The following is a 25,515-nucleotide window of genomic DNA, read 5'->3' as shown; positions in this document are numbered from 1 at the left end:
AGAGAATTAGAGAGCAGAGGTGGGAGGTGCTGTTGCCAGAGGGCCACTGTTACCCACAGAGACTAACCAGCTCCCTTCTCAGATAAACTGGTTAGTTCTTTCGGTTCCAGTAGGATGAAATCCCAGACACCAGGGGTCTCTTGCCAAGTTTGAGTCTGGTGGCCAGGACTTAAGGGAGCCACTTAAAAGGTCAAGTGCAGAGCTGCACAGCACCAAGCTGCCAAAATGAACAGAAGGGTGGGAGCCCCAGGAGATTAGCAGGCTGCCCAAGCATGATGAAATTTGTATAATCTTTTAATGGGTAGCTATAATCTTTTATTTGGTCACAGCTGTCAGGTAAACTGATACTCACAAACGGGTTAAAGATGGATCTTAAGTTATAATTTAACTGTTGGGTAACTCTTGGCACAGTGGCACGGGCATATGACCCCCAGCTGAGGTGTCACATGGATTCACGTGTATTGCTTTCTGGACCCCAACCCCAGAAGTGATTTGTGTGAACTCAGTGGTTATTACATGCTTCTTGTTGTATTGTGAAGACTCTGCTCCTGGCATTTAGGGGTTTTATTAGATAATATTGAAGCCTGAGCTTAGTCGAGTTGTGCCAGTCTGCTTCTCTGTTCAGCAGTCACATTTTCATATTTTATGACAAGGAGGAAAAGCCAAGATTGGGTCAAAGATAACTGTTCTAAGCGTGTTCAGTGATGGTGATAAAGTTGTTCCGTCTGTTCTTGACACATTTGCAAATGCTATAAAAAGCTTAGTCTTTCTGAAATAACGTTCTGAGATCATATGGTCTAAGTACATATTTATGTATACCCATCCCCCCCCCCAAATACATGGTTCATAAATATACATATAATCTGAGGTAAAATGCATTTAAAAGTCATTTGGTGAGGGAGTCAGGAGGGAGGTGTGGGAGGGTAGGTAGGAGGAAACCCCCATGCCACATGCAGGGTGGTCCTCTCTGCCTGTTCATGCGGCTCCCAAGATGAGTACAAATAGAAACACAGGGTGGGATGTCCACGAGAAGCAGCTGTGCCTGTGTTGAGAGACCAGAGAGATTTTCCCCAGGGACCATGGGGCCCACCACAAGGAGGCGTAACTGAGTGGACTAGTAGGCCTTAGTGTCCTCTGCAGAGTGCTCTCCGGCTCCTCTTCCCACAGCCCTTGACTGCAGCCAGCTCCTATTGCCAGCTCCCCTAGATAAAGAGGTACTCCCGGAGCCAGAAGGATACCGGAGCCAGAACCGTCTCATGTAGTCTGGATGGTTTGGCTTAATCCAGAGACAGGTTTTTGTATGTCTAGATACCTAGCATATTCTTAGTCTTGAATATGCTAAGCATCACTTGATTGATAAAATACAGATATGTTTCTGGTCCAAAATGTCAACAATTCCAAGTTGAGAAACACTGCTATGAAGTAACAAAATAAGGGTTCTAGGTAAGAGGAAAGATGAAATGACAGGAAGGCAACAGATTTTAAATTAAAATAATATTTAAATAAATAGTCTGCAGGAAAGGGACCAAAAATTAAGATTACAAATTTGAGATGTTGAGGAAAACAGAATAAAGATTTCAAAAATTAGGACTTCAGGCTAAAGGGGGAAAATAAGAAAGCAGGGAAAGTAAAAAGACTGAGAAGATAATTTCTGAAAAATAATAAATGGTAAAATAAAATAAGAACTGTGCCCCCAAAATCAAGACACATTTTAGTGTCTTGAAACCATGGTGCTACATCAGTAAAGGTAACTGTATAAAAGATTACTTAGAAAATGTTGCTTGATAAGGAAATCATCTGCACGAGAAGAGTCCCTTCCAAACCAGTCCAGAGACAGATGCTGACCAAGCCAGTTGCTAGTGGCTCTGACCACGGGGCTGCCTTTGCGCCCCTTGGTGACCTCCCTGGGGGTGTGGCAGCTCCAGGCAGGAGAAGTGCTGTCCACACACACCCACCCACCCACACACACTTTCTCTCTCTCTCTCTCTCTCTCTCTCTCTCTCTCTCTCTCTCTCTCTCTCGGCCTATTCTGCATATCTTATTTTATGTGTCATCTTTCTTTTCCCAAACTTGTGATTGCCCCTGGTACCTGAGGCCAAACCCTCTAGGCAGCTAGTCAAGCCATTCCAAACTTGCCTGTCCCCTGCCACATGCTGCCTCTAATGAGCGCTAGTTTATTCCTGCCCATCTCTGCCCATCCACTGATGCCCAGGCTGCTGTCCGCCCAGAACACCCTCTCCACCCATCTCCTGCTCTCCAGACCCTTCTTGGGAAGGGACTGTGCCATTTCCTGATGTCCTAACTGGTACTCATTGTGACCTGAGTTGGGTTGCCTTCATTTGAAGTCAAACCATTGCACTGTTCCTAGATCTTTCAGTGTCCTGATCCTTCAGGACATTGTTGGCCCCTGAATGTTATACATTTCTTTTTCATTGTGCTTTCTACTTGGTGGCTCTATTATAAGTAATGGTTCAAGGAAGGAAGGTCTAGGTACTTCATCATGCAAGTCTATTCATTCTAACAGTGAAAGTTCCTCAGGTTGTTTTTATTAAATAAGATCAGTGGCTTTCAATGTCCAAATAGATATACTTTTTTTTTTTTTTTTTTTTTGGTCTTTTTGCCATTTTGTGGGCTGATGCCTTGGCATATGGAGATTACCAGGCTGGGGGTCGAATTGGAGCTGTAGCCACTGGCCTACGCCAGAGCCACAGCAACGTGGGATGTGAGCCTCCTCTGCAACCTACACCACAACTCACGGCAACGCCAGATCCTTAACCCACTGAGCAAGGACAGGGATCGAACCCACAACCTCATGGTTCCTGATCGAATTCGTTAACCACTGAACCACGATGGGAACTCCCAAATAGATATACTTTTATTTTTTATTTATTTATTTACTTTTGTCTTTTTGCCATTTCTTGGGCCGCTCCCACGGCATATGGAGGTTCCCAGGCTAGGGGTCCAGTCGGAGCTGTAGCTGCCAGCCTATGCCAGAGCCACAGCAACACGGGAACCAAGCCGCGTCTGCGACCTACACCACAGCTCACTGCAACGCCGGATCGTTAACCCACTGAGCAAGGGCAGGGATCGAACCCGCAACCTCATGGTTCCTAGTCGGATTCGTTAATCACTGCGCCACGATGGGAACTCCAGATATACTTTTAAAGAAAAAAAAAATCTCCAATAAAAACTAAATCTGGATATTCAAAATGAAGCTACCTGGGGATTTTGCTTTGCTTTCTTGAAGGAAACTCTTTAATTTTCACAAAACAAAACAAAAAGTGCTAGTATTATATTAGGGAGGTGTTATCTGTATTTTGTGCCATGCTATACTGTTGGGATTTAAATTTAGCTGGTGACTTTTCACTGTGTTTTCATTTGATGCCACCCCCTGGGCAGGAGTACTGTTTTGTAATATGCTTTGCACAGTAGGGCTAAAATCCTGGTCATGCAAATCCTATTCAACACAGCATTTTTGCTGTGTTAAATTTTAATTTAGTGGACACTGAGTGTGGCTGTGAAACAAAAAGAGTAGCACCTGCCTCTTCTAGCTAAACACTTTCTCCTTCTTGTTTTCTTTTTCTTTCTTTCTTTCTTTTTTTTTTTTTTTTTTTTAGGGCCACACCCACAGCATATGGAGGTTCCCCAGGCTAGGGGTCCAGTCGGATCTGTAGCTGCCGGCCTATACCACAGCCACAGCAACACAGGATCCAAGCTGCATCTGCGTCCTACACCATAGCTCACGGCAACACCAGATCCTTAACCCACTGAGCGAGGCCAGGGATTGAACCTCTGTCCTCATGGATGCTAGTCGGGTTCATTAACTGCTGTGCCACGGCAGGAACTCCCACTTTCTTTTTTTAAGTAAAGCAGACCAATCCTGGTTATGGCTGTTTCATCCGGTGGAACTATCCCCAGTCATCTAGTGCAACTGATGACTTAGGTGTAAAAATATGAGCTTCAAAATGTGAGTGGGTTGTGTAGAGTCCTCTGAGATACTGAATGACTCAATGTCCTGATAACTTCTGCCTGCCCGCTAAGAAAGTTTATGAGGCTTTCATGCTTGTTTTCCTTCCTTAGTTCAGTGGGGACTGCCCACCGTCTCTGCGGCTGGTGTCATCGGCATGCTCAGTGCGGTTGTTGCCAGTATTATCGAGTCTATCGGGGACTACTACGCCTGTGCAAGGCTGTCCTGTGCCCCACCGCCCCCCATCCATGCAATAAACAGGTGCGTTCCTGAAAAAATGAGCTCTTCATTGGGCCCAGTGCCTCATACTTTGCTTTTTGGTTTGGATAATCTTAGAGTAGAAACCAAGAGTTTCAGCATGAAGTAACCAAACATCAGGGCTCTTTGTTGGCTGTTTGTTTTGGCTAAGTCTCCCCCTGTTTCGCTCTCGTTTTTCCTCATCCATATATGGAACAGAATTCCTACCCTTCTTCCTCATGGTGACAATTACGCAAGATGTTCTTTGTGAGACCACTTCAGACCTTAAACTCACCAAATTCATTGCTGAACACTGCTACTGTTCTTTGGTTTGGGATCATGGATGTATGTCTCCTTTGATTTCTTGTTTTCACAGCTGTTCTTAGGAGTAGATGCTGAGTCATCTGTTCACAATTACAATTCATACAGAGAGACAAGAGCAGGAATAAATGAAGTCTGTAGAATCTAGACATTTATAAGCCGTGGGTTCTCTTTTCTCAGTACACCAGGTTTCTGGATGCTGGGGGCAAATTGGACCCTCTGGAAGCTCCAGAGAAGAGAAGATAGCCCAGGTCACTCCCTCTTTCCCAGCCAGCTGCTGCCCTTCCAGAAGGGATTATATGTGACGAGATCCAGTGGACTGGTGTCTTAGCATCTCTTGTATGGGTTCTATTGGAATTTAGGGTCCTAATTTTTACATCTTTCTCTGGTGGAGCTGTTGCATATGATTAAATTACTTATATATTGATTCTTTTAAGTTTCAGTGTTTACAAAATTACAAACCATTTCTTTATTAATAGTAAAGTAAGCAAATCAGCAGATGGCCCATGTTTGTCTTAGATCCCAGCAAATGACTCTGTTTTCTGGCTGTAATCTTTTAATTTGGATTAATTTTTAAACAATGTATGTCTGATATGTGGTTCAAAGACATGCTTCTCAATGTTGAATGAGCGTGGAGAATCCTGTTAAAATGTAGGTTCTGCCTCAACAGGCCTAGGGTAGGGCCTGAGATTCTGTATTGCACATGCCTCCTGGGGAGTGTGGAGCCTGCCTCAGGGTCACAACCATTTAGAATGCATTTCAGAGTATTTCCCCCATTGAATGAACATTTTTCTTTCCCCCATTCTTTTACATTTTAGGGGGATTTTCGTGGAGGGTCTCTCCTGTGTTCTCGATGGCATATTTGGTACTGGGAATGGCTCTACTTCATCCAGTCCCAACATTGGAGTTTTGGGAATTACTAAGGTACAAATATTTTTCTAATTAAATGGTTGGGTCTCTAAGTGTTGATCCATTTCATTGATTGGTCTGGCCATTATGAGTTCCGAAAGGAAGGCCTCCCTTTCTGAGATCATCTCTTCCCCCATCTCTGTTATTTTTTCACTGATGGGATTTTGGAAGGCTAGTAGAGGTCTCTTTTTCCTTTGGCTGGCCTGGGTAGGCAGGCACCTAGGTGCTCTTCCTTCATACATTCTACACATTTTTATTAAGCACTGACCCTTTGCCAGGCTGCTGTTCCAGGCACTTGGGATAGATCAATAAATAGTAACGAAAATATCCTCATTATTTATGGAGTATACATTCTAGCAGAGGAAGACAAGCAATAAACAGTAAACATAGTAACTATGACAGAAATATGGGGTAGGGTGAGGGGATCCGGAGAGTGAGTATTAGATAGAGTGAACAGGCGAAGCCTCACTGAGAAGATGACCTTGAGCAAAGACCTGACAGAGCTGAGGGAGGAACTGCACAGGTACCTGGGGAAGAAGCATTCATTCAGGCAGGGGACACTGGCAGTGCAGTGCCATGTCACAGGGGCAGGCTGGCATGCCACAGGTCAGCAAGGAGGCCAGTGGCCCAGGAGCAGAGTTGAGAGTCGGGGGGTGGGTCCAGGAAGAACAGATGGGGTTCCTGAGGTAACTGAGGACCAGGTCGTGCAGACCCTAAAGGCTGTCACAGGTGGAGTGGAAGGGGTAGTGTAGTCCTCCAGGGAGTGACTCCATCTGATTTTTTGTTTTTGTTTTTGGGTTTTTTTTTTTAAGGGCCACACCCATGGCATATGGAAGTTTCCAGGCTAGGGGATCAAGACGGAGCTGCACCTGCCAGCTTACGCCAACAGCTGCAGCAACTCAGGATCTGAGCCCGTGTCTGTGACCTACATCACAGCTCATGGCAACACTGGATCCTTAACCCATTGAGTGAGGCGGAGGATCAAACCTGCATCCTCGTGGATACTAATCAGATTCGTTAACCACTGAGCCACGACGGGAACTCCATTTTTTTGTTTGTTTGTTTAAGGATCACTGTGGCTGCTATGATGAAAGTAGACCACTATGGGGGTGGGGGTGGTGTATGCAAGGGAGGCAGTGGAAACAGACCAGTTAAGATATAGCACTGATTCTAGATGAGAGACAATATTAACTTGTTTCAGTCAATCGTACAGTAAAGAATTGACTCAGTTTTCAAACTGCAGCAGCATCATTATTCTCTTCCAGATGAACTATGTTGTGTACTTAGTGGACAAAACAAGCCACAGTGAGTCACTCAGGTTGAAGCAGTACCTGGGTCTGGAGTGCTACCCATTTGTCTCTCCTCCCCACTCTGCTCCAAACACAGGCACCACACAGTTCAGCTTCAGTAAAAAAGGAGGCTGCTCCTTGGCCTTTCAAATTTACTAACAGATACATTTTATATCCCAATTGCTTTGGGCCAAAGAGTGCAAGTTGCTGTTTGCCCCGAGTGTTGAGGAATGCAGCTTGGCCCTGGGCATCGTATGCCGTGCAGCTGGGTACTGTTAGAACTGGCTCACCATCTGGAATGACCTGCATATGGCACAGGTCTCCCTCTCCTGAACCCTGTATCTTGAAAACTTGGGGGTGAGCTCTGGAGCCTTTTAGAACTGTTTGATCTCTTTAAAATTAGAAATCTTCCTCTAGCTCTCTGCAAGATTATATAACCAGATAAAAGGAAACCAAATACTTAGTTTGGTTAATTAAAACTGCAGATCCAGGTGAGAGGTAGCAGGGCATATGTGGTAGAAACATATATGTAAGTTGGCCAGGCCATTAAAGAGCTTAGCGTTAGGTGTGCTGGTGACCCCACCTGCTGCCTGTTGGTCCTGGCACGTGACATGTAAGGGCTGCTTGAGGGGCACTTCCTCCAGGATCCCTGGATCCTGTTGCTGCCTGTCGTAAGAGCCAATGCTGAGCACACAGAGCTAAGGGAAGGTCATATGGGCACCAAATAAGGCATAAGCCATTCACTCTTAAGCCAGTTTGCTGCCATGAACCTGTAACGGCATGTAACCAATCCAGAATAACACAGAGATAAAATTATCGTAGATGGACTCTTGGGAAAACAGTTTTAACAAGCCAGCTTCCTTTATGCACCCCTTCAAAACATATCATTCACATAATTTAACCAGGGTTCTTGGAGGGAATAAGTGGTGCTGTCATTAAGATTTCTTCTGAAACATGACTAAGATGGTCCGGGGAATAATTATTATAATTTGGATGGTGTCAGCTTATTCTGAAAAGGCACCCTGCCAGCATTTTTTAATTGAACCAATTGATCTTCCCTCTGAATCCCTTTGAACCCTCTTTCCCCAGGTCTTGTCTGTTTGAGGGCAGTAACAACCTTAGAATTGGTTTCCATTGCCCTGACTCACCAAGGGGTATAATTGCTCCATCTACACAGGTGCTCTGGGGTGGGAAAATAGGACTTGCAGCAGAAATTTCTCTGGCCTGAGCCATGTGGCTGATGGAAGATTTCTGCCCAGGAAAAAAGAAGCACAAGTTGTAGGCTGTATTCTGCCCCTTGTCCAGCTGAAGGACTTGAGACATTGGCTTTTCTGATTAGAACTCAGGTCTGAAATCTGACAATTCTAGATCTAGATATGTGTTGTTCATTTTGATATTCAGTAGCCACGTGGCTATTTAAATTAGTTAAAATGAAAAATTCAGTTCTTCAGTCTCAGAAGGCACATTTTCAAGGGTTCAGTGATCACATATGGCTGGTGGCTGCCAAAGGAAAGCATAGATAAAACATTTCCATCATTATATGCAATTCTCCCAGACAGCAGTGGTCTGGACCATTGTATCAGATTTCTACAACATGTGGAAGGAGGGTGATCTGGGGCCTTTCCAAAGACTCTGCCTCCATTTCCTGGCAAGTCTTCTATTTGCTATCCTTTGTCTAGTTAACGGCATTCCATGGACAAACATGGACGTTCTAACTCTTTGATCAGAATTGAGGCTGCCTACCCTTTTGTGTGTTCTAAAGTTCTGAGAGTCGAATGGGTTGGATTCCATATGCAGGACTTCTCTGCAGAGTGTGTGCCGTTGCCTGTCCCACAGAGAGGGGCAGCATGGCATAGTAGAGAGGTGGCTGCTTTGAATTCAGCCCTGGCTCCATCACTTCCTCTCTAAGTAAGTAACCGTGGGTAGGTTATGTCACTTCTCCAAGTTTCTATGTGTTGGTCTGTAAAGATAGCTTGCAAGGTTTTGGGAATTAATCACTTGATGTAAAGCACTTAGCAGAGAGTCTCAGCACATGGTTAGAAACACAGCAAACAAGAGATATTATTGTGTGATATTTAGCCCTACGTTTATTTCTAGGACAGGTAGACATGATCCCCGCTGGCTGTACTATCTCTTTGATGGCATCCAGAGGGAGGTCATTTCTTCTCTGCAGCGTATCACCCCGCTGAACACTTAATTTTTCGGTGGCGCTAGAAGCAGAACCACAGTTCAGAAAGGAGATTAGAAGGGAGTCAGAGAGGCAATTCCAGAGAGTAGGCAGCAGGAAAGGAGATGTGAGGCTCTGTGTAACATCAGGAGGGCAGAGACTTTAGGGCTGTGTCTCTGGTGTTTGGAACAGAAATGTGTAATAGGCACTTGGTTAATATCTGTTGAACAGAAGAATGGCTTGCTTGCTTTTTTTGGATAGCATCTAAGGCAGATCAGCCTTCTATGCATGGTTTTCATAAAAGACTGGTTGTTTCAGACATCCTTGGGGCCAACCCAGCCCTCCCCACTGCATATCGAACAGGGCTGACCCTGCTGGGAGGTGGTTTGCTCTGTCTGGTTGCTCTTCCTCTAGTGAACTCATACTCATCCCTCAAGACCGTCTCCAGGGAACCCTCTTCAACTTTTCAGAGTTTCCTCTTCCCACTGGACTCCCATACAACATAACAATTGCAGCAGTACGATTATTTGATCATTGCTCAACTTTATATCCACCACTGTCCCCCCCACCCCCGCCAAGTCTAGTAAGTGCTGGTCACACAGCAGTTCCTTAAAAATGTTTGCTGAAAAACGAGCTGTTTGTAAATGAAAGGCTTCCCTATCATGTAGTACTGAAAGCATAAGTCGTTTTTGCCTTATTTGCCAGTTTGCGTGAGGGTTTTCACTACTTTCCTGCACTTGGTGGTATAATGGGAGGAGCTGTAAATTAGAATAATGGAAGCTGGGCTCTTCTGTCAGCTGTGACTGATTCTAGCTGGTCACCTCAGTAAAGGTGACTCTTATCCTGAACCCTTGGGCCATTGAGAAGCTTTTGGATGGTCTAGCCCAACATCATCCAGGAGAACATTGTGCAGTTAGTGGGAATGTTTCTGTACCTGCACTATACCCTGTGGCAGCCCCCACACTAAGGGACTGAATTTTACTTTCTTTGGCGCGCGGGGAGCGGGCGGGGGAGGGGGGCGCACCTGCCGAATGTGGAAGCTCCCAGGCCAGACATTGAACCTATGCCACCACAGAGACAACGCTGGATCCTTAACCTGCTGTGCCACACCAGGAACTCATTTTATTTTAATTAGTTACATAGCCATCTTTTCCTCACTATAAGTCATATATAAAGCCCTATGGACACTACCTCAGCCATTTCTGAAACCTTTTATTCAGTTGATGTCCTCAGGATGTTTCCCTGGAAGAGGCAGCCCAGAGCAGGGGCCAACAGTACATGATCTTTTTTTTTTTTTGCGGGGGGGTAGCTTTCTAGGGCCCTATGTATAGCATATGGAAGTTCCTAGGCTAGGGGTTGAATTGGAGCTGCATCTGCCAGCTTATGCCACAGCCACAGCAACACAGGATCCAAGCCGTGTTTGCAACCTATGCTGCAGTTCACTGCCACGCCAGGTCCTTAACCCACTGAGAGCAAGGCCAGGGATCGAACCTGCATCCTCATGGATACTAGTCAGTTTCATTACCACTGCGCCACAATGGGAACTCCAGTGCAGGATTCTTGAGCCCATAGCTAGCTCCATCTCTCATTACCTGGGTGACAGTGGGTTACATGGAAAATTCTAGAAGGCAGAAATAAGGCTTAACAAATTTGAGACCACATGGGAAATGCTTTGGACATGGTGCTGACGAAGTCCTAAGTTGGGAGAACCAAGCCTTGGAATCAAAGGAGTTTTGGCAGAAGAGGTAGCATTTGGGTAGTATTTAGAAGGATGTGTCAGAACTGGCCAGAAGGGGACGCATGCCAAAGGCAGGGGACTGACAGTGTTAAAACAGCGAACACAGTGGTAAAAGAGGTCACTCAGAGTTCCTGCTATGGTGCAGCAGGATGGACACTTTCTGCAGCAGCAGGGACGACATGGGTTAGATCCCCAGCCCAATGCAGTGTGTTAAAGATCACAGCTGCGGCTCAGATTTGATCCCTGGCCCGGGAACTCCATTATGCTGCAGGGCGGCCAAAAAAAGAAAAAAATGGGGAGGGGCCAGGGAAGAGTCACTCCATCACAGTGGAAAGGCCAGGTAGGCAGAGGAAGGCCAGAGGCAGCAAGCCCAGGTAGGAAGCTATCAAATACCCTAGTGCTTGCCAGGCTCTGTTCAGATTATTTTACATGTGTTTAGTTTAATCCTCAAAGCGGCAGCACATGGGCCATTGTTACAGAGATGAGGCTTCTGCCACCCAGAGATTCTAATGCCCATCACCTGGTTAGAAATGAGCAGGGAGTCGGAGAGCTGGGCCCTAGAATCCTGTACGCTGGCCTTCAGGCTCTGCCACCTCTCATGGGACACCCAGAGGAGAGGAAGTTCCTGAAATGCTCGGGCGGCGGCGGGGGGGTGGGGGGGTGTCTGATTTAGGTGCCAGAACCCAGAAGAGGAACAGGAGCAAAGTGTAGTTTTTGTATTTATTTGAGACTCGAGAAGGTCATCCTGGCCATTGACTGTGGGCATTAGAGACCCAGGACCAGAGCACAAGAGCAGGTGCACAGTGAGGCGACGTTACCCATGGCTTGGAGGCCCAAAGGCCAAGCCCTGGGCCACCCCATAGTCAAGGGGAGCAGAGGCATCAGCTTCCAGCAAGACCCAGATGGAAAGGGAACGAGGAAAGGCGGTGGGAATCTTTTTACTCTGGCTGCGTTTGTGGTAATTACGTGTTGGAATCTGTCCTCATTGTGAAATGAGACTGATCCCTCTTAATCAAAAGTGTTAAGAGTAATACAGATTTTGTCTTCAGTTTTGTCGCATTTGCCCTGGTGGCCTGACTAGAAGTGTGTGCTGCTGGAGAACCTACAGGTGAACGGCTCTCTCTGCCCTTTGTCTGCCCTGCAGGTTGGCAGTCGTCGGGTGATCCAGTACGGCGCAGCCCTCATGCTCGCGCTGGGCATGATCGGAAAGTTCAGCGCCCTCTTCGCCTCCCTCCCAGATCCGGTGCTTGGCGCCCTCTTCTGTACTCTCTTTGGTAAAATTCCCTTTCCTTGATAGCCAGCTTCCTTCTCAGGTGCCTTTTCTTCCTTCCCATTTACGAAGGAATCCCTTTCATGAGATTGAATTTCTATCTTAAAATGCAAAAGATATACCTTAAAAACTCATGTCACTTTTTGAGTTGAATTGATGTTGGGTAGAATAATTGGGAAAAGATCAGGTTAAATTTTAGTCGCTCTAGTCAGCATTTCAGATTGATTTAAGCTCATATACCTTTCTCTTTGGGCCTTTTAAAACTGACCATTTTTATGGTGGGACTCAATTTGATCTCTGTGCCATTCAGCTGTAGTAATAAGGGAGCTGATATTTGGGTGGGTTTCCCCATGTAATTGAAATAACTGAATAGATTTTTTAAGGGAGAACCAGTGTCCTTAGTTTTCTGCCGTAGTGTGATGTTTATGCCCCCGAATAAGCCCAAGTAGTGCTTAGGCCGGAGTTATTTGGATTAGAGACCCAGGTAGTCACATTCCGATCCCTGTCCTGCCTCTACACTGGTCTCCTGACTTGGGACAGAGAAAGGACGTTGGAGGGACAGCCTGAGTGCCCAGCATCCTTGCCATGGGTGAGCTAATGAACTTGGGGTCGAATGTTTTTTTCTCCAGGAATGATCACAGCTGTTGGACTCTCTAACCTGCAGTTCATTGATTTAAATTCCTCCCGGAACCTCTTCGTGCTTGGATTTTCCATCTTCTTTGGGCTTGTCCTTCCAAGTTACCTCAGACAGAACCCTCTCGTCACAGGTAGGGAAAACAGGCTTGAATCTTGTGGGGGAATTGGGATTGGTGACTACTCATTCACTAAGAGCTCATCACCAATTAGAGAGGATTTTGGAACTTTGGGAATCGTTTTGGTAAATGTTCACCTATGTATTTCATCTAAATCCCAATTGGTCAGAGTTTTATCTGGAAGCCCTTTGCACCACTCTCCACGTGAGGTGGTGCGTGCACGTAACTGATGTGCACAACATGGTCCCTCTCTCCCTCCCTCCGTCCCTTCCTCCCTCTTCTCTTTGTTGTTTTTCTTCTCTTTTCTACCCCTCCCCTTCCTTCCATCCTTCTTCTCCTTCTTTTTTGTTTTTTTTAACCAGAACCCTTTCCTTTGGGAGAATGCCTCTGTAAATTTGATTTTTCAACTAATGCTATATTAAAATGTATAATTTTTAAAAATTCAACTTTGTATACTTTGCTGTACATGTTTTTCAACTGGGATTACAGATATTTTTAATTATTTTTTAATACCCAAATGTCGTGAAGGATGAACAAATGGGAAACATCTTAAGAAACAGCTTTTGCTGCTGACATTATATGCAGAATTTGGGACCATTGTATGTATATATATGAATGTTTATGTATTTTTTCAGGTGAAATTCACATAGCATAAAACCAATCATTTTAAAGTAAACAGTTCAGTGGCATTTTAGTACATTCACAACACTGTGTAACTACCACCTCTGTCTAGTTTCAAAAGCATTCCGTCACCCCCAAGTAAAATTGCATGCCCATCAAGCAGTTAATCCCCATCATCCCCATTCTCTCAGCCCCTGGCAGGCAACCACCAATCTGCTTTCTGTTGCTATAGATTTACATGTACTGGATATTTCATATAATGGAATCACACAAATGTGACCTTTTGTGTCTGGCTTCTTTGACTTGGCAAAGTGTTTTCAAGATTCATCCATATTACAGCATATATAAGTATTTTACTCCTTTTTATAATATTCCATTGTATGTCTCTACTGTAACCTACTTATCCATTTTTCCATTGATGGATGGCTGGGTTGTTTCCACCTGTTGACTGTTATAGGACATGGGTATACAAGTACAGTCAGTTCTCACTCACGGTAGTTATATTCTGTAAAGTCACAGTGAATATGAACTGAATCATTGCTCCTGGGCAGGCATAGCCAGTGGCACTGGAACTCATGTCTGAATGGTGCTCATCTAACATATTTTCTCCATTAGGCACATCCATGGCATTTTGCCCTTAGCAACCCCAGACAGCACTTCAGCTCACTGCAAGGGGGGCATTTTAAATAGCGAGATAACTAATGAAAAAGCGCAAAAATGCAAAAATGTGGTATTACGTAGACTGTTAAAAGGACATCTACAGTGTGAGAGCTGAAACATGAAGGTGGTGGTTTGTTTTTTGTTTTGTTTTTTTAGGGCCACACCTGCAGCATATGGAAGTTCCCAGGCTAGGGGTCAAATCGGAGCTACAGCTGCTGGCCTGCACCACAGCCACAGCAATGCAGGATCTGAGCTGCATCTTTGACTTACACCACAACCCATGGCAACACCAGATCCCTGACCCTCTGAGCAAGGCCAGGGGTCAAACCTGTATCCCCATGGATACCTGTCAGATTCGTTTCTGCTGTGTAGCAGCAGGAACTCCCTCATTACCTTGTTTGACCTCTCTTGGGAACATTTGTGTTGGGCAGCTTAAATTTTTCAGAGTTCTGTGCAGGCCTGTGAATAACTGACAGCACCACAGTATTCATTTTGAGTTTACAAATAAATTCTAGTATGTAGGTAAATTCACAAATAACAGAATCTGCCCAGTAACCAGGACTGACTGAGTACCTCTTTTCAGTTCTTTTGAGTATGTGCCTAGGAGTAGGATTGCTGGGTCATATGGTCATTCTCTGTTTAACTTTTTGAGGAACCACCTGTTTTCCATAGCAGGTGAACCATTTTACATTTTCCACAGGTATGGGGGACACAGTGATTTCTTTATACCATTATTATTTTTTTATGGCCACAGTCACGACAGAGGGAAGCTTCTGGGCCAGGGACTGAGTCCGAGCCGCAGCTGTGACCTGTGCCACAGCTGCAGCAATGCAGGATCCTTTAACCCACTGGCATCAGACTGGGAATAAAACTCACCTCCACAGCAACCCAAGCCACTGCAGTCAGATTCTTAACCCACTGTGCCACAGCAGGAACTCCAGTGATTTCTCTTTCTTCACGATCTCATTAAATACATTTGTTATCTTCCTACTGGGGATCATTGTATTTTTAAATATAGAAAGGGTGTGAACTTCTAATAGCAAGAAGATTCTTGAACTTTACATCTTAATGTTATTCATTCATGTGATGACATCTTTATAAATCACGTTGCCCCTAGTTTAAACCAGCTAAGCATTAATTAGTAACTCAGAATTCTGAGGTCCTTCATTTGATTGCTGATCCCGTAGATATTTTTGTCCTCTTGTTACTCACTTTGTAAACTTTTCAGCCTTAGAGCAGCCATCTTTCATATTGATTTTTATTCCTTTCTTTTTTTTCCCCTTTTTTGGTCTTTTCAAGGCCGCACCTGTGGCATATGGAAGTTCCCAGGCTAGGGGTCTAATCAGAGCTGCAGCTGCCAGCCTATACCACAGCCACAGCAACGCAGGATCTGAGCCACATCTGTGACCTACACTGCAGTGTGGCAATGCCCTTAACCCACTGAGCAAGGTCAGTGATCAAACCTGTATCCTTATGGATACTAGTCGAATTCTTAAGCCACTGAGCCGCAATAGGAACGCCTGACTTTTTTTTTTTTTAATCTGCAAACAACACTCCCCTGCCAGGCTTCATAGTTCATTATAGGATGAACTTCACTCTATTAGATTTATCTTCTGTGAACCATTGTTAAGTATTGTTCTTAGGAAGATAACTTTCAATTATTGTTGAAAAGTGTTCCAGTAGTTTAAAATGTTACCAGCAAACATTTATCTACACACACATAACAGAAATTTACACTTTCATACACTGCATTGATTGGTGATTGGTGTCCACCCCACTGTTCCTGTCTAAGTCAGGGGCAGGTCTGTCCGACTGGTAGTGACCTGTTGCTATGTCGTTTTTAGGGATAACAGGAGTCGATCAGGTGTTGAACGTTCTTCTCACAACTGCTATGTTTGTAGGAGGCTGTGTGGCTTTTATTTTGGATAACACCATCCCAGGTATGTGGTATATATCAAGTACGCTTATGCTATGTTATGACTTTTTTGCCAAATAAACATGGGAAGCAGGAAGAGTGAATCAGTTCAGAGCTATCACTAGTTAAAACTGTCTTGTCTTGCCTTTTTTTTTAAGTTTTTTAAATTGTATTTTATTTATAGCGTTCTGTCAATTTCTACTGTACAGCAAAGTGACCCAGTTATACATATAAACACTTTCTTTTTCTCATATTATCCTCCATCATGTTCTATCACAAGTGATCGGATATAGTTCTCTGTGAAAACTGTTTTCTAAAGTGGTTAAGATGACACATTCAACCACCTTTCATGAATTACTTTTTTGCTAATACACTTAGTTGTTTTGTTTTTTTTTTTTCTCCTTCCTGCTGAATTACTTTTAAAAGAAAGCAGGTGAATTCCTTGCATATGGTGAAATGACAGCAGGATGCCTTGAACACACTCCAGCTGCCTGCTTTCCCTCCTAGCCTTGCCCGGGGGCCCTACAGCTTGGCTTTTGTTGACTTGTTCACACACTCCTGAGCCAGCTACTGACAGCAAGCCACACTCCTCCTTCTTGTGGAGCCTGTCCTTCAACAAGTTGTTCTGAAGACAGACCATTGCCAGGACTAGTGCCCAAGAAGTGTGTGGAGGCAGCTCTCTCTCCAACACCTATACCCCTTGTCTCACAGCGGGGTGCATTCTATGCCAAGTGCTGGGTGATGGCCTAGGATGTGATGTGGGCCCTGCCTGTGGCCTTCCCAGCTTCCTTGAGGTACTTTGTAATTGTTGCAAAGTGCTGCTGTGGGCTCACTGGTAGACTCTGTTAGGGAAAGGTGATGTTTATTCTTGGGCTTGAAGATTTTATTGAGATGTTTCCCTTAATCTCTCTCCAAAAAGCCTCAATCAGGAAGAGGTTACTGGGGAAATTAGGGCTGCTGGCAGAAGGAATCACATGCATGACTAGATGGAAGGTATTAGATTTGTGGGAGGTCAGTAACATCCACCTTCTCTCCTAAGTCAGCTCTAATTGAGAGAGGAAGAGGAGTCAGGCAGATGGAAATTAAAGTCAGTTTTATTACTGCAATGCCCATGGGAGGGCATAGCTTATATGTAAGAAAATAACAAGAGGTTTCCTAAGCACCGCACTAGAGAACTAAACTTATCACCCAGGCTCAGGCAGAGAAGTATATTGTTAGGGTTCCTTTGTAGCTTTAGCATTTAAGCAAATGCCAGGTCTCCTCTCTGCACAGGGATTTGTGAAGAGGAGTTCAGGAGTTGCTGAATGCTGTAGGACCAAACCTTTCTCCACAGCTCATCTATCAGGGTATAGCATCGCTAGGGGTGTTAGGCCAGAGCAAGTTCATCCTCATAGGAGCACAAGAGGGGAATATGTGATAAGTGCACCCTGCCCAACCTCCTCTTGAGTGAAGCAAAGCAGTATAAAGAGTGGTGTGTCTGGATGGGGGTGAAAGGATTTGCAACAACCAAGTGGTGAAGGCCTTGTGAGCTGTAATAAGGACTCTGGGCCCCATTTTACAAGGTCAGATTTGCATTTTGGAGTGGAGTTGTGCTGAGAGGTTAGTGATTCTTAGATTTCTGGTTTGGCATCAACTACTCCTCAAGTGCTCTTTGCTGTCACTCCATTGGGTTCGATCTGCAAGAGAGCAGTGGTGGAGAATCTCAACACTTGAACTGTTTAACCAAACGTTCCATTGGTTTGTTTTTGTTTTTCTGTGTATGCGTTCTGCAGGTACTCCAGAAGAAAGAGGAATCAGGAAATGGAAGAAGGGCGTAGGCAAAGGGAGCAAGTCTCTCGATGGCATGGAATCCTATGACTTGCCATTTGGCATGAACGTTATTAAAAAATATAAATGCTTCAGCTACTTACCCATCAGCCCAACCTTTGCCGGCTACACATGGAAAGGCCTCGGGAAGAGCGCCAGTGGCAGGAGTTCAGATGAAGACTCACAGGCTACAGTATAGCCGGAGCTTGCCCTGTGGCCCGGCCGCAGTGAGGCATGAATCTAGTTCCTTGTTGAGTAACAAGCAGTAACATATATGTTTGTATATCTGCATTTACATTCTCCGCCCCAGAGCTAAGGCTGATTACAAATAGCTTTTTTTGTCGTGGGTTGTGATCATGTCTAATATGGTGTCTCATCTCTCTTCTTATTTAAGCCCTTGACCCTTTGCCGTGGAGAGCATCCATTGCTGGCAGTGGCCACTAAATTTGAAATTCCTGTCCTTCTGGGGGAGTGGATGTTTGAAATCCATGGTGATTCCTTGTTTTCACTCCCATTCTAACACCATGTGCTAGCTTTCTTAAAAGCCACCTCCAGGGTCCAGCGCTTTCTGTCTCTGGAAGCACCAGGAACTGTACCTACAGAGACCTCTGGTCAAGGGGCACCACTATCCTTGCATTGTCACAACTCACTGGTTCCCTGATACTCCTGTAGGAAGTGGCAGTGGGCCAATTGAAAACAGTGATGTGCTTGCCCTATGCCCAAATCTGCACATATATTTTATTAGAATGGAAGTTGGGGGCTTGGACAGGAAGGGAAAGGACCTTGAAATCAGTATCTGATTCTCAACTGCACTTTCTTGGTGCCACCCTGGCCCAAGCTGGGCCAACACATCTCATACTGGCCTCTTTTTTACTAGTAGCTGAGACACTCTATCTGGCATTTATCACTCCTGGCAGGTGTGATGGGTATAGAATGCCACACACGGCACCAAGCATATGTTTATGGGAGTCTTGGCTCTGCTGTCATGTGGATGTCAGTTATTGTTGTGCGTGTCTATAATTATAAGACTTTATTCCTATTTAATGTTATTGACTCTAGCAGATTTTTGGAATCAGTGTTTTCCCATGTGACCCTCTTACCTTACATCCCTATTACCTGTCCCTCACTTTCTATCCCCAATTAAGGAAAGAACCAGCATTTGTCAAGCTGTGGACACCATCAGGGAAGCTTGTTGTCATGGCTCTTGAAGGCCAGTAACCATTATTGTGGTTGTGTTTTGTATTGCTTGATACCATGAAAGTGTAGATACTGTAATGCGTAACCTATTTATCAAAACTGACTACTGGACCAGAGCCCAGAAACCATGGGTTAAGTTAAACGTGAATTTGTTTTGTGAAGAAGGGAAGCCAGGGCAGGTGACAAACTGAGCCGCCATATTGAATGGTCTGGCACCATGATAAATTAATCGCTGCAGTTCTCTTGCTGTTCCTATCTGACAGTTAAGGCTTAAGGAGACTTTCTGTGGGTTGCCATATTGAATGTGTACTGGATCTTGATTTCGCAGAGGGGAAGATTAGATCCACTGGCCAAATGCTGCCTTTCTTGAGTTATTGAAGGTATTGAGAAAAGCAACTGGCAGGCCCCTTCTATTGAGTTCTAATTAATAATAGTTCTTTGTGACAAAAATGACTTACTGAATTTGGTTTGAAATTTTCCAACCAGAGGGAAAGCCTGAGTGACCTTGCTTCACGAGGTTGTGCTTCTTAAGTGTTTGTTTACCTGGTTGAGCTTTGGATGGCAGTGGGCATTCTTGTATCCAACAACATGGTTCTCGGCAGCCTTGTGTCCACACGGTAAATTTTCTGTCTCCAAAACTGGCTCTGCTTCAGCACAATGGGATGTTTCTGGCAACGTTATCATGTCACTGCAGCCTCCTCGACTCCTGGAAAGTTTGGGGCTTTAAGGCCTATTCTGGCAAGAACATTTCATAGCCACTGCATTGTTTCGCCAAGACCTATTGCAGATTAAGTAAAGAACTTAGATTCTAAATTTAAATTTGTATGGCATGTTTTCTTGAAGTGTATTTGGTACATAGTTATTCCAGAAGCACACTGGCTAATGATTTTCTTGTTAGCCTTCGAGGCTGACAGACTCGTTGTCACCTTGGTTGCTCTTAGTTTCTTCTATTTGTATTTCACTCAGCATCTCCAATTTCTCTCCTCTAAACAATGGGGAAAACTGTTAAACATCCCAGAGATTTGCAGGATTCTAGCTCTCTAGCAGAAGGACCAAACATCCAAATGAAAGCTTCTGAACCACTGGTAATTCAGGAGCAAGTTCCCTTCAGCTTAACGTGACCCAGGCATCCCTCCTCCCAGTGGATAACACTAAGGCTATGTGCTTCAAACGTCTAGAAACCCAATCCCTTCTGAAAATCCTTCTGGGTTATTGGGAGGTTTCAAATCTGCTTGTCTGGCAGGATGTTTTCTGTAAGCCTTCAAATATGCAAAGAAGCCCTGTGCCCCCACCTCCCTTGAGAAAGAGGGTTTTCACCATTCTCATTCCACAGGGGCCAACTTTAGATTCTCTGTCCATGGTGGGGGAAGGGACAAGAAGATATGCTACCAAAGGAGTCTGTAATTGAAAGAAAAATATATTCGCCTGCTTCTTATGTTTAAGCACACACCTGAAGGGAAGGTTTGGGGAGACACAGTGACCCTGCGTAGCCTGTGCCTGTATTTCTTCCACTTGCATTGCTGGAGCCACATACCCACCATGCTTTGGCAAGTAGAATGTTTTAAAATGTTTTGAGTGTAATGCCTTGTGCAGGGCATTCAGTCTCCAATTTTCTACAGTGAACACCTGCCCACCACCTTCACATTGACATTGGTGATCCTGATGTGGAAGGTAGAAACTGTTTTTTTGGGTGTTTTTTTTTTTGTTGTTTTTTGTTTTTTGTTTTCACTTTTTAGGCCGCACCTGTGGCATATAGATGTTCCCAGGCTAGGGGTCGAATCAGAGCTACGGCTGCTAACCGCAGCCGCAGCCACAGCAACTCGGGATCTGAGCCACTTCTGTAACCTACACCACAGCTCAAAACAACACCAGATCCCCAACCCAATGAGCGAAGGCGGGGATCAAACTCACATCCTCATGGATACTAGCCGGATTTGTTTCTGCTCCGCCACAACAGGAACTCCAGTAGAAACTATTTATAAGGACAGTAGGAGTTCCTGTTGTAGTTCAGTGGTAGTGAACCTGACTGGTATCCATGAAGATGCGGGTTTGATCCCTGGCCTTGCTCGGTAGGTTGAGGATTCGGCATTGCCATGAGCTGCCAGTGTAGGTCACAGACGCAGCTCAGATCTGGCTTTGCTGTGGTGTAGGCTGGCAGCTGCAGCCCCGATTCGACCCCTAGCCTGGGAACTTCCATATGCCACAGGTGTGGCCCTTTAAAAAAAAAAAAAAAGAAAAAGGACAGTAGATGCTGCTGTATCACTGCTGGGGCAGGGGAGAACCCACCACTGCTCTGGAAAAAAATATTTAATGTAGTTCACAGAATAATGGGAAATGGCCCCAATCTTTATAGGCACTTTTCATTCTCATTCTCTCGGGAATTAAACAGATTCATTGATACAGAATCTTTCTTAAGAGGGTTTCACATTTTAGGTTGTAGTAAGTTTCTTATGATTGATCAAGGCAAGGGAAGTGGCTTAACCATGGGTCCTGATGGTTTCCCGTTTTCATGGTAACAAATTCATACACAGGATTTGCTTCATACTGTAGAATACTGACTTTCATGATGACAACCTGGTTTATGCATGAATATTGCAGTATTTCCATATAGTAAAATAACATTTCTACCCAGGATAATAGTCACTGTTTTCCAGGGAGGGAATGATAATTTTCATGACAATGTCATGTGATGATAGAATTTCTCCATTGATGAATCTCTAGTATGTGTGTATACTTTATTTACCCACACATATGTTTTATGACCATGAGCTAAGTTGTTATTTCTTTAATTCATGTCCCTGCTGAAATATTGGTACTAGCAATTTAGACATGAAGTTCCATAATGTTGATGCCACAAGAGTGGCCAGGCCAGATAGGAGACGAATAAGGAGCTGCAGCAGAAGCCTCATTCCAGAACCTGTCTGGCTCTAGGAAAGGCAGCATTCTGCACACTCACCCTGCAGCCTGGCGTGCACTCAGCTGCAGGCAGCAGGCCAGGCGTGGCTAGTCCTGGCCCTGGAGTGCACACCTAGCTGTGCCCCCAGGCCCTGTGGCAGCCTGAGCCCACATAGGGTTTCCTTCTTTAGGGTGCCGCCCCTTGGTTTTAGGGAATCTCCTGGGGCCTCATGTGCTTAAGTTTCCAACACAGAATAGGACTGCCCCCAGCCTGCACGCCTCTACAGTTGCGAGTGGAGTGGTGCTAGAAGACTGCCCGTCTTTGCCAGCGTTCAGCTTCTGCCCATGGACCCGTGAAGCATTGAGGATCCCTTTTCAGCAGCCTCACACACATTCCTGTCCCTTGAGGTTGTTCTCAACTGTGCCTCGTCGTCACTCCACACAAGTAACAGCCAACCTCCTTAGAATTGCTCTCTGTGTTTCCCAGCACTAGAACACGCTTCCCAGTAAGTGGGGCGTCTTACTGACAGTCAAGTTACCTTTTTTGTTCGTTCGTAACAACCTCTGTTTAACATGTTAATAGATTTCTGACTGTTCTTAAAACAGTGGGGATACCTATATTTTCCTTAAGGTTTTGTGACCTACGGGCTATATACCTTTCTGGGATTTTGTTTGTTATTTTTATTTTGCATACCGAGGGTATTGGGGTGGGGTTGTTTTTTGAGATGTGTAATTCTTTTATGGAGTTTTTAAAAAGACTTTTCATATTGTTTTTCTAACATGGCTTCATTAAACGTTTAAGTATTTTAAAAATATGTAATATTTGGACCAGATGTTGTGAATAATAGTAGAGATAAAGCTATTTTATTCTGTATTTTTAAAACTGTTCCGTACAAATAAAAGCTCTTCTGGATGCATTTCTGCTGTTCACGTGCCTTCTTTGGGTGGTTTTTAAGACACCTGTCACTAATTAAAAGTCATCACTGGCGAGGGAAATCAGCTAATACAAATTTTAGTCCAGCAAGTTCACCTTTGTCAGGTCATATGTGTATATATATATATATATATATATATATATATATATATATTTTTTTTTTTTATTATAGCTGGTTTGTAGTGTTTTGTCAGTTTTCTATTGTACAGCATGGTGACCCAATTACACATACAAATATACAATCTTTTTTTCCTCACATTATCATGCTCCATCATAAGTGACTAGATATAGTTCCCAGTGCTATACAGCAGGATCTCATTGCCTATCCATTCCAAAGGCAACAGTCTGTATCCATTAACCCCAAGTTCCCAATCCATCCCACTCCCTCCCCCTCCCCCTTGGCAACCACAAGTCTATTCTCTAAGTCCATGATTTCCTTTTCTGTGGAAAGGTTCATTTGTGCCATATATTAGATTCCAGATATAAGTGTTATCATGGTATTTGTCTTTCTCTTACTGACTTCATTCAGTATGAGAATCTAGTTCCATCCATGTTGCTGCAAATGGCATTGTTTTATTTTTCATGGCTGAGTAGTATTCCATTGTGTATATATACACCACATCTTCCTAATCCAATCTTCTGTCGATGGACATTTCGGTTGTTTCTATGTCTTGGCTATTGTGAATAGTGCTGCAATGAACACGTGGGTCATGTGTCTTTTTCAAGGAAAGTTTTGTCCAGATATATGCCCAAGAGTGGGATTGCTGGGTCATACGGTAGTTTTATGTATAGTTTTCTAAGGTATCTCCATACTGTTTTTCATAGTGGTTGTACCAACTTACATTCCCACCAACAGTACAGGAGGGTTCCCTTTTCTCCACACCCCCTCCAGCACTTGTTATTTGTGGACTTTGCCATTCTGACTGGTATGAAGTGGTACCTCATAATAATTTACTGTTTAGTTTTAGTTTTGCATGTTCTTGGACATTATGTAAAAAGTGTATGTATTGTCCCATTTCACTAGCTATTGTGAAATTCCTTCATACTGGTACATAACTGTAATGTAGTCCATTCATCTTCACTGAATTTTAAAATCTACGAGTAACAAAGACAATGATCATTCCGAAAGCTCCAGAGAGAATGAGCAAAAGCAAAGCCCTTAAGAGCTGGTGTTTCATGGGTGCCAGATTTTCCAGCAGCAACCCAGTTTGCAGAGTTACGTTTTTAAGGATTGAAGAAAAAGAACTTAAGAGTTTTATGTCTAGCCACTTGAAGGTCCCCATTTAAATATTTTGGATGAAGTGCTTAAATTTGAGGAGAAACCAACCTAGAGGGCTTGTAGGAGATAACTGAGGGAAAGCTAAGCAGTTAGGATCTGGGTAAATTCAGTGTCTTGATCCATTCTGGCTGCTCTCAGAGAAAACCATAGACTGGGTGGTTTAGAAACAGTAAACATTTCTCACAGTTTTTAGAGGCTGGACGTCATGGCGTGGCAGATTCCGTATCTGGTGAGGATCTGCTTCCTCGTTCAGAGACAGCTGTCTTCTCCCTGTGTCTTCACTTGGTAGAGGAGGCAAAAGACCAAGCTCTTTGAGGTCTCTTATGAGGGCATTATTGCCATTCATGAGGCCTTCAACCTCATGACCTAATCACCTCTGACGGCCCTGTTTATTAGGTTTCAACATATGAATTTGAGGGGACACAAATAGTCATTAAAATGTAGCAAAGGCCAAAGGAAAGAAAGAAATATACATAATGTGCTTGAATTATAATTCCAGGCCGTATCTACTTGGTGATGGGAGAAGAGCAGAGACTTACAGAGATGACAGAAACATGCCCAAATGTACCGATAACCATAAACAGACTTGCCGATTAAATAGATTATTAGACCAGATAACAGAGCAAAATCCTTATATTCACCGGGTTTATTGTGTTCAAAAGTGCGGCTGTGGGAGTTCCCGTCGTGGTGCAGTGGTTAACGAATCCGACTAGGAACCATGAGGTTGCGGGTTCGATCCCTGGCCTTGCTCAGTGGGTTAAGGATCCAGTGTTGCCATGAGCTGTGGTGTAGGTTGCAGATGCGGCTCGGATCCCGAGTTGCTGTGGCTCTGGCGTAGGCCGGTGGCTACAGCTCCGATTCAACCCCTAGCCTGGGAACCTCCATATGCCGCGGGAGTGGCCCAAGAAATAGCAAAAAGACAAAAAAAAAAAAAAAAAAAAGTGTGGATTGTTGAAGGTGGCAACAACATATTCAAAAGTTGATTGTGTCTTAGAAACTTTATGAAAGTTTCTAAGCGATTTGGCAATCGTTTTATATGTGTTGAATTTAATACTAAACTGTCTTGGTTTGTATTTTGCATGTCTTTAATTCTAGAAATTTATTAATATGGGGTTTATATTTTACAAAAGTCTTAACCAATAATGGATTGGGGGAAAAAATGATCCTTTACCACAGATACGTTTAGAAGTACTATTTACAAGAGACTGGTTTACATAAGAATGTGCAAAATTGAAAGTAAAAAGATGGGAAAAAATCACATGGGACAGATACTAGCCACTATTATATTATTTTCAGACAAAATAAATTCTAAGACAAAAATTGGTAAGGGTAGGGAGGTTCACTTTACAAAGAGGAGTCGATTTTAAACACATGCACCTAATCAGATAGCCTCAAAATTCATGTAGTATAAATGGATGGAACTGCAGGATGAAATGGACAGGTCCACCTCCCACTGGGAAACGCCAGCACTTCCTTTCAATCAGTCAGGCAGACCAAAACAGCAAGGTTAAGTTGGTCAAAGGGCGTGTTCAGAGTTCTGCATCCAACAGTTAAAGAA

At 44.1% G+C, this 25,515-nt stretch overlaps 1 protein-coding gene across 44 annotated transcripts in view; it reads left to right on the top strand.

The window, feature by feature from the left end:
• SLC23A2 (solute carrier family 23 member 2) overlaps positions 1–22,661 on the top strand; it is a 163,168-nt gene extending 140,507 nt beyond the window's left edge. For 10 of the 44 annotated variants that reach the window (NM_001435313.1, NM_001435314.1, NM_214178.2 and 7 more), the window contains 6 exon segments: positions 4,081–4,228; positions 5,344–5,449; positions 11,773–11,902; positions 12,528–12,665; positions 15,776–15,871; positions 17,619–22,661. In NM_001435313.1, coding sequence (NP_001422242.1) covers positions 4,081–4,228; positions 5,344–5,449; positions 11,773–11,902; positions 12,528–12,665; positions 15,776–15,871; positions 17,619–17,851 — 851 coding nt within the window. In that variant the 3' untranslated portion in view covers positions 17,852–22,661. 44 annotated transcript variants of the gene reach the window in all.
• The last annotated feature ends 2,854 nt before the right edge of the window (positions 22,662–25,515 follow it).

Source organism: Sus scrofa, chromosome 17 (assembly GCF_054392235.1).
Source record: "Sus scrofa isolate SSC_HxYL_T2T_F1_AM1 chromosome 17, Sscrofa_HxYL_maternal_Yorkshire_Landrace_v2.0, whole genome shotgun sequence".
Taxonomy (NCBI): Eukaryota; Metazoa; Chordata; class Mammalia; order Artiodactyla; family Suidae; genus Sus; species Sus scrofa.
Note: the sequence above shows the minus strand (reverse complement) of the source record. Positions and strands in the feature narration are given on the sequence as shown.